Source organism: Babylonia areolata, chromosome 10 (assembly GCF_041734735.1).
Source record: "Babylonia areolata isolate BAREFJ2019XMU chromosome 10, ASM4173473v1, whole genome shotgun sequence".
Lineage (NCBI taxonomy): Eukaryota > Metazoa > Mollusca > Gastropoda > Neogastropoda > Buccinidae > Babylonia > Babylonia areolata.
In genome coordinates, this window is record NC_134885.1 from 31,115,914 (window position 1) to 31,125,788 (window position 9,875).

At 42.2% G+C, this 9,875-nt stretch overlaps 1 protein-coding gene across 1 annotated transcript in view; it reads right to left on the minus strand.

The window, feature by feature from the left end:
* Positions 1 to 209: 209 nt before the first annotated feature.
* Positions 210 to 9,875, minus strand: part of LOC143286937 (uncharacterized) — an 88,211-nt gene continuing 78,545 nt past the window's right edge. Inside the window, exons 7-9 of the mRNA XM_076594902.1 lie at positions 8,452 to 8,541; positions 6,277 to 6,481; positions 210 to 5,417 (exon numbers count right to left, since the gene is read on the minus strand). Coding sequence (XP_076451017.1) covers positions 4,990 to 5,417; positions 6,277 to 6,481; positions 8,452 to 8,541 — 723 coding nt within the window. The 3' untranslated portion in view covers positions 210 to 4,989. The remainder of the gene's footprint in view (positions 5,418 to 6,276; positions 6,482 to 8,451; positions 8,542 to 9,875) is intronic.

A 9,875-nucleotide genomic window follows, 5' to 3' on the forward strand; every position in this document is an offset into this window, starting at 1 on the left:
GGGGGGGGAAGAAGGGAGCTGATGTTCTGAAAAAGGAAGCATACTGGAATGTTATAAATACATGGGCTTCAGACAGTCTTTAAAAAGAAAAGGTAATCAATAGCCAGGCTTGCTTATACTACCAACCAACAAAATAAAGGTACGTTTTTTCCCCTGTGTTGTTTGTTTACTTACTGCTTATACTTTCTTTCTTTTCTCCTCTCTCTCTCTCTCTTTTTATTTAATTTTTTTTTATAATAACAAAGCAAGCTGTGTGTGTGTTCTAAGCGTGAAGAAAGGCTGTTGTATCCAGGCAACAATACACGCCTTGAAAGCAAATTCACTGGTTATGTGCAGTCGCGTCACTTAAATTACTGTAAAAGACAGCGCTTTCGTGTTCGTCATTTGTGCTGTCTTGTCCAACTCCATCACTGTCATCTTCTGTATTTTTCGTTTGTTTATGTCTAATGAATCAGCTGACCGCAAGGAGCCATCTTAGGGCTTATAGCATGCTTGAAATGCAACATTAGAAAACAAACTACGACAACAACAACATCAACAAAATCATGACAACTCAAAAACCTCTATGCAATCAAGATTTTAAATACATTAAAAGAAGAACTAGGGGACTATATTTCTTTTCTGAACCACGCACACGTATCGAAAATAATATTTTTGCCAGTTAAAAAAAAAACAACAAAAAACAACAACATCCAATTAAAAAAAAATCTGGTGGCTATGATATTAATGTTTATGCTATCTCATCAATAAATCATTATTGTCGTGTATCACGGACATTTTCTGTTTGAAGTGTTCAGTACTCTAACATGAACATATGCTGAGTTCACATAATTCTCAAAAATACAAACATCCTCACAGCCTTTCCATTGTAGTCCATCTAGAGATAATGACATGTACAGAAACCCCGTATATTCAACAACTTCACAAATACCCCGTGTTGTCAGATGTGCGTGAGTGTGTAAGTGGTACAATCAAACCGAATCATGTTATTTATAGCAGTCTTGACCGCAAAGGAGGCCATTTTATGGCTGAAATGGAACAGCGTAATGAGGCCTCTTAAGCAAGTTCCACAGATATGAATGCAGTGAAAAAGCAAAACAGGATATACCATCAAGTAGTATGCAATTAAAGATGCCAATTTAATATACAAACACAGCGACGTCAAATTTACTCAACCAACATTCTGCCTTTTTTTTCTTCTTTTTTCTTTCTTTTTTTTCTAATGAGACTGTCTTGTATTTTCAAAAAAAAAATATACATGCATCCGAAACATTCTGCTACGCTGTCTCACAATGTTTCACCAATGCTTTTCAATGATTTGAAACAAACGAAATCAAAACCAGACACACCGATTAAAAACCTATTTTCCCTCATCTTCTTCTTCTTCTTCTGCGTTCGTGGGCTGCAAATCCCACGTTCACTCGCATGTACACGAGTGGGCTTTTACGTGCAAGACTGTTTTTACCCCGCCATGTAGGCAGCCATACTCCGCTTTCGGGAGTATGCATGCTGGGTATGTTCTCGTTTCCATAACCCACCGAACGCTGACATGGATTACAGGATCTTTAACGTGCATATTTGATCTTCTGCATGCGTTTACACACGAAAGGGGTTCAGGCACTAGCAGGTCCGCACATATGTTGACCTGGGAGATCGTAAAAATCTCCACCCTTTACCCACCAGGCGCCGACACCGTGATTCGAACCCGGGACCCTCAGATTGAAAGTCCAACGCTTTAACCATTCGGCTATTGCGCCCGTCTTCTCTCGTCTATATTGTCAAAAAGAAAATAATTCAAAATCATAGATAACTGAAGTAAAGGTGCAGTTGAAAACCCAAAAAACACCACAACATGTAAATAAATGTTATTGTATGCTGAAGTAGAGAACTGAAAAACTCAGCCAGTTCAACATTATGTACATACACAACAAATCATTTTCTTTTCTGTTCTTTTTCTCCAACAAAATATCTCACTTGATTTGATACGCATACTATTTTCATTCTTCATTCTGTCATTCAGATCGAAACTCTTTTTACAAGGGTTTTTTTCCCCCAATTTTCAAATAATTTGCACAGGCACTGGAAATGCAAGAAAGCTATAAGGAACTTTGAAAGGGGGGTAAAAAATGATGAAGGTTTATATCAACAAAATCACTTATAGTACAATTTGTATACAGCGGTAATGATATAAAAAAAAATGTTAACGCCATGTTATGGATAGAAACAGCAAGCAGGAACAATGATAAGCAAGATTCAAATAATTTATTCTTTTCTTTCTTCTTCTTCTTCTTTCCCGCTCTCTCTCTCTGTCATAACACAGTAATCATGAATACAATGCGAATGAAGCAAAACAAGGCACATGAATATGTATGCAATATTTAAGGCACATCAAAAAAGGTATTATCTTTCTTTCTTTTTTTTCATTTTTTTTTTCATTCATAATTATACGAAATGGTTCTACGTGGCACACAATACACAGAGCTGAAGGAATCTGGTGAACAGGTTTTTTGCTCTGTGCCGTCACAGAGTTGACGGAGAAGACTTCAAATCAGCATATCAGGACGTCAGTTGTTTACGGTTATGTTTTGGGGGTACACACCTTCATGAACATAATCTAATTAACACCAGCGAGTATAAGCAAGGGGGGTAGGGGGGGGGGGGATTAGGAGAGTTAACACAGGTCGCTGTTCAAAGTCATCCCTATAAACGTGAACAAGCGATGCCTCTCTTTCATCATCAGTAAGATGGCGTCATATCACTTTATGACGTTATTATTCACTTACGTCATAACACGAAATCATCGTAAACTAGACGTCATAACCAAGCTGTTTCGCGGGATGTTATTGAAAAGGTCACATTTCTGACGATCAATGCTTTCGTCAAACCCGGAGGCTGTATGCGAAACATGCGAAATACAGAAGAAGCGATGCCAGAGTAAGAAGTCATAACATTATCACCAAAAAAATATTAAGATTTTTTTTTTTAATGAAGACAAAAACAATAACTCAAACACATATAAGATGACGTCATCAAGCTGTGACGCAATCCTCAAAAACACATGACTGTAGCGAGAAATGTGCTGGCTGCTTCATTGTTCAGTTGAGTCAGCAACGCATGATCTCGCGGGACTCCTTTTATGCAAGTCATGGAAAGCAGAAGACAACAAAACATGAACAATAATGCAGTTTTTATTTCCTTTCAAGGGACTGTTGGAAATCATTATGTGTTTGAGGGGAATGGGGTTGCGGGTGGGGGTGGTGGGTGCGCGTGTGGGTGGGAGCGTGGGGGGGTGGGGTGGGGTGTTAAACGTTATTTCAAGTGATTTATTGAACAGAAAAGAGAGAAAGGAGGGAGATGGGGTGGGGTGGGAGGATGTTTGGATGTGGTGGTTGTGGACAGAGACACAATGACAGTGATTGTAAAACTCATACATTCGTCTTCAGTTTAACGTCTTTCCACTTGAAGTGATATTAGAAAACTCACACAAACGAGTGTGTGTGTGTGTGTGTGTGTGTGCGCGCGCGGTGTGTGTGTGTGCGTGCGCGCGCGCGAGCGTGAGAGAGAGAGAGAGAGAGAGAGAGAGAGAGAAAGTGTGTGTGAGTGTGTGTGTGTGTGTGTGTGTGTGTGTGTGTGTGTGTGTGTGTGTGTTTGTGCGTGTGCGTGCAAGTGCACTCACATCCTTTAATAAGACAGAGCTGAACAGCATCAAAATTCGAGCGCAGGATATTTTCCATGCCACTGTTGAAAAAGATAAACGAGTTTTGTCTTTCAAGGGAGCTAAGAAAAAAACTTCACACACTCAATACCTTCAAACTGATCCCGTCAAAAGAATACAGTGTGTGTGTGTGTGTGTGTGTGTGTGTGTGTGTGTGTGTGTGTGTGTGCGTGTGTGTGTGTATGTGCATGTGCGTGTGTGTGTGTGTATGTGTGTGTGTGAGAGTGTGTGTGTGTGTGTGTGTACCGAAAGCAAAAATGTTTTGAGAGGAGAATCAGCATTAAACCTTACGCATGTATCATTCATATTTTTCAATATTCTCACGGACATCAGCAACCAACAAGTGTCATATAAAGTACACTTCCTCAGTCCATTCCGGTGAAAAGTGACATTTTCAATATTCTCACGGACATCTGCAACCTTCTTTTTCTTCTTCTTCGTTCGTGGGCTGCAACTCCCACGTTCACTCGTATGTACACGAGTGGGCTTTTACGTGCATGACCGTCTTTACCCCGCCATGTAGGCAGCCATATTCCGTTTTCGGGGGTGTGCATGCTGGGTATGTTCTTGTTTTCATAACCCACCGAAGGCTGACATGGATAAGAGGATCTTTAACGTGCGTATTTGATCTTCTGCTTGCGTATACACACGAAGGGGGTTCAGGCACAAGCAGGTCTACACATATGTTGACCTGGGAGATCCGAAAAACCTCCACCTTTCACCCACCAGGCGCCGTTACCGAGATTCGAACCTGGGACTTTCAGATTAAAAGTCCAACGCTTTAACCACTCGGCAATTGCGCCCGTCAATCTGCAACCAGCAAGTGTCATCTAAAGTACACTTCTTCAGTCCATTCCTGTGTTGAAGCGACATTCGTTGTTTTAATGAAATGAATGTCTTTGTTCATAACTCCCATCAGGAACCCCGGAAGATATACTCAACAAAACAAAACAAAACAAAAGAGACACGAGGCATTGAAAACCAACAGCACTCAGCTGAAGTTCGTTTCTCAATTCTGCATATGGTCGTAAATGTGGGTGGGTTATTTTGCGTGTCTGTGTGAGCACGTGCTTGTTCGTGTATAATCTGATGCACGTATGTTTGTGTATGTATAACTTTTTGTCATTACTGTAAACGCCATGAGCTCTTTGCATGGGGGAAGTGGTCACCCTGCGCTATCCTCCTCCTCCTCCTCATCATCATCATCATATCATCATTATCATTATTCTATTTTTATTGTTATTATCCACAATGTGTTGGCTGGTTCTGTGCGATTAAGCATGGCCGTTCTCCACAGTGACAGGAGCGATCTCTGCGTTACTGTTGCCCACCCCTTTCCTGGTGGGCTGATCTTCCCTCCCATGATCCTCCTCCTCCCTCTCCTCCTCCTTCTCCTCCTCCTCTTCCTCTCCAGACTTCTCGCTTCCTCCCCCTCCTCCTCTTCCGTTGATGATCTGCCCCTCCACGTTCTTCAGCACCTCCGAGGGCAGTGACTCGAGGCTTTCACCGGAAAAGGAAGAGGCTGGGGGCCGGGTTTCCGGTTCCGGTGGCTTGTACCGGTTCTCCTCCTCGTCGACTTCCGGCAGGGCGGCGTGGTACTGTCTGGGTGGCAGGAGACGCTCGTGGGGTGTGGGTTCGCCTCCCTCGTCATCCGTCGTTTCGTCGATGAAGCGGATCTGGTCGACGCCGTTCAGGTGGGGTTCTGGAACATTGCCCACGTGCTGTGTTACTGTCATAGCGGGTGGGTCTAGTGTACCATTGTGTGTCAGTGTACTTTGTGAAACGTGGGGGCATGTTCAAACTTTGAATTTGGTTCTGAGAATGTAATGCCTATACTGTTTTACATGTCAATTTTTTTGGCAGCAAACTTGTCAACAGTTTCTCTTTTAGAGATGATTTTATGATGAAGTTTTCTTGCATAGATAGACTTACTCTTAATGATGCACTGGTGCTATTTGGACATATCAAAATAAAAACTGGAGCTTGTTTCTCATGTTGATAACTAAATTCTATGCATATCAATGTAGAATCAATACAGTAAAAACCAACATTAGAAATGTTCTTAAAAGATCTAAACAAGCATATGAAGTAGAAAAGGCTATGGGACCTTTAGCATTTTCACCTTTTGTTTCGGTTTCAGTTTCTCAAGAAAGCGTCACTGCATTCGGACAAATCCATATGCGCTACGCCACATCTACTCGGCAGCTGGCTGACCAGCAGTTTAGCCTACCAACGCGCTTAGTCAGGCCTTGAGTGCATGCATATATATATATATATATATATATATATATTTGTGTACCTATTAGAGTGGATTTCTTCCACTGAATTTTGCCAGCGGACAACACTCCCGCGGCCATGGGTTCTCTTTCAGTGCGCCAAGTGCGTGCTGCACACGGGACTTCGGTTTATCTTTTCATCCGAATGACTAGACACTCAGTTGTGTTTATTTTCCCCAGTCAAACGTGGGAAAGAAAGGGCGAGAGCGGGATTCGAACCCACGCCCTCACGGACTCTCTGCAGTAGCAGATGAGCGTCAGTGTTAAACCTTCCTGCCACCTCACCATGGGTGTCGGTCTGCGGGTTGGAGGGCCTTTTCTTGTTGACCACGGCGTAGGTGTCTCCGTTGGGGGCGGTGGTGAAGGTGGTGGGCATGTGGGTGGGGGTGATGAAGGTGCTGACGGGGGCGCTGGTGGGCACGGGGCTGTACCCCCCCTCCCCCACTCTCTTGTAGCTCCCTTGCACCGGCGGGTGTTGAGCCTCGTCCACCTGTGCGGGAGACAAAGTTTCGCTTTCAGTTTCGCTTTCGCTTTCTCAAGGAGAAATCCATATAATATCATACACAACAGCGCACCAGCTAGGCGGATACATGACCAGCAGCATAACCCTGTGTGCTTTGTCAGGCCTTGAGTGCATGCATATCATTATATTTATGTACCCGTCAGAGTGGATTTGTTTTGCATGATCTTACCAGATGACAACACTTGTGTTGCCATGGGTTGTTTTCCGGTGCGCGTCGAGTGCGCGTGCTGCGCACGGAACTTCGGTTTCTCGTCTCATCCGAATCATGAGACATTCACTTTTTTCCCCCTAGTCAAACGGAATAGTTTCAGTTTCAGTAGCTCAAGGAGGCGTCACTGCGTTCGGACAAAACCATATACGCTACACCACATCTGCCAAGCAGATGCCTGACCAGCAGCGTAACCCAACGCGCTTAGTCAGGCCTTGAGAGAAAAAAAAAGGTGAATAAATAATAGATAAGCTTATATAAATAAATAAATAAATAATAATTATAACATAGAAAAAGGTAGTAGTAGTAGTAGTAGTAGTAGTAGTAATAAAAATAATAATAATAAATACGGAATAAAGGATGAGAAAGGGATTCGAACCCAAATGCCTCACAGACACTGTATTGGCCGCCGGTAAGCGTTTCAACCATTTATGTACCATCCTCTCGAGACAGAGGGCAAAGGAAATATATCAAAATGAAAATAATGTTTTATAGAGAAGACCTTGCATCGGCCCATTCTGATGGAACCTGAACAAGTATGTTACAAACCGTAATCCTGTACATTGAAAGAAAAATCTCATGTTTCCCAACACATGTTACTCATTATCTAGCAGCAACTGTGCGTATTTTAAGGGTTTATATAGATATAGTAACGAATTCCATGCTATTTCTTTTGCGGACACACAGACGCACACAGACACACACACCTACCTACCCACCTAGCAACCTACCTACCTACCTACATACATACATATATACATACATACACACACACTGACATTTTATTTTGTGTGTATGTATTTGTGTGTGTGTGAGAGAGAGAGAGAGAGACACACAGAGAGAGAGAGAGAGAGAGAGAGAGAGAGAAGGAGAGATGTAGGAGAGAGAGAGAGAGAGAGAGAGAGAGAGAGAGAGAGAGAGAGAGAGAGAGAGAAAGGGTGGGAAGACAGAAAACACGTAAAGGCCATAGCCCTTATGATGGGATGCAGCTGAACAATCATTAAACAAATTGTCGATTCAGCATCTGTGAGCGATCAGTGAGCAAAGTGTTCAATAACACGAAAACAGAGAGTGAGAGAGAGTGGGAGGGAGGGGAATGGGGGGCGGGGAGGGAGTGTGAGGGGGTGGTTGAGGAGGTTTGTGAAGAGGAGGAAAAGCTGACTAGAAATGAAGAAGGTTTTTTTTTCTTCCAGATTTTAAGTACTCAATGAAAGCTATTCCCCATGCCATATTAATGTCACCTGCATGTCTAAAATACTATACGAGTTGCTGTAAACAACCTGAAGTTGTGCGAACACACACACACACACACACACACACACACACACACCATACTCCACACATTACAAATGCAATGCAAAACATATCTAGTCATTCCCGAATAGCCATCATTGTCATTATCATCATCATTTTCATTATCATCGATAAGAAAAAAAAAACACCAAGAACAGAATGAACAAGAAGAACAAGAAAAAGAACAGGAAAAATAAAACAAATTCAAGAACCAAAAGGAAAAAAAAAAAGAAACATGTCATTAACATTTAAAACTCAGGCCTATAATTATAATCCTCACACACTCTCGCACGCTCGGAAAATTGGAGATACAAATAAACATTTGTCACACATATGACTACAACAGTGGAGATAGGAGAAAAACAACAAGAGTTATAGATATTACCACATAGATTACCATAGATATTACAAAACACCAGATAGATGCAGTCAGTACCTCGTCATAGATGCCAGACCCGCTTCTCACAGGCCGGAACTCAATGGACTCCGTGTTACCGTTAGTGGTACCATTGTCGTGCGGCACTTTCTGACAACAACAACACCACCAATAACAACAACTACAACAGCTACAACAGCCAGAACAACAACACAAATGTTAAAAAAAAACAAAAAAAAAACCACCATCAGTGTAAACACAACTCAGCAGTAAGAGTTCTTAGTCACATCAGAAAGTATCAACGGCAATGACAGTAACCATAATTATAACACAGTTAAGTATCAATGGCAACAACAATAACCATAGTCATGACACAGTATCAACAGCAAGAACAATAACCATAGTCATGACACAGTATCAACAGCAAGAACAATAACCATAGTCATATCACAGTGACAACAACAACAATAACAATGGTTATAACACAGTATCAACAGCAACAACATTAACCATAGCATAAACTGCAGAAACTGCACTGTCAGCGAACTTGGAATTTTTAAGCTACTTGATTTCTGTTGTTGTCGTAATTGATAAATTGCAGCCAGAAGAGTAAGTTAAGAACACAACGTCTGTAAGTAAACAACAACGGCAAGACGACATGCACAACACGATCATTGTTTGATAGAGACAGAGTCGAATATGAGGCAGCAGACACCACATCACCATGCATTAAGTAAATTTACATTACTGGTTTACAACATCACATGATAGACTCTATGTTGTCATATTCACAAGTTATTTTTCCTTCTTTCTGTGTTCTTGGGGTGCAACTCCAACGTTAACTCGTGCCTACGAGTGGACCTATAAATGCATGGTCGTTTGTTTGTGTTTTTATCCCGCCCTACAGGCAATTATACAATTATTATAATATTATATAATTATAAATGTATGACTACTTTACCCCGCTACACAGGCAACTACACTTTGTTTGGGGAGTGGGGGGTGGGGGATGCATGGCCATTTTACTTCTGCCATACAGGTAACTATATTTCGTTTTAGAGGAAGGGGGGTGGGGGTGTGTGGCGAGGTGGAGGGGCACCGGGTTGGGGATGTGTGTGTGTGTGTGGGGGGGGGGGGGTGGCGGGGGGGGGGGGGGGGGGCGAGGGGGGAGGGGGCTTGGTATATACGTGTTGACATGACCCGCGGAAAGCTTACAAGGGTTATAGTACCTTTAACATAAGTATACGTATTTGATCTTTTCGCATGCGCACGCACACACACACACACACACACACACACACACACACACACACACACACACACACACACACGATTGGAAAGTTATTTCTGACGAGGTTCTTACGGTCGAACTTTCACAGGCATTAGTTCATAGCCCTATTTCTACATTCCTTCAATGTACTTCAGAATTGTGTTAATGGTTTCTGATTATTATTATCATTATTGAATTGTTACTGTTAAATGTA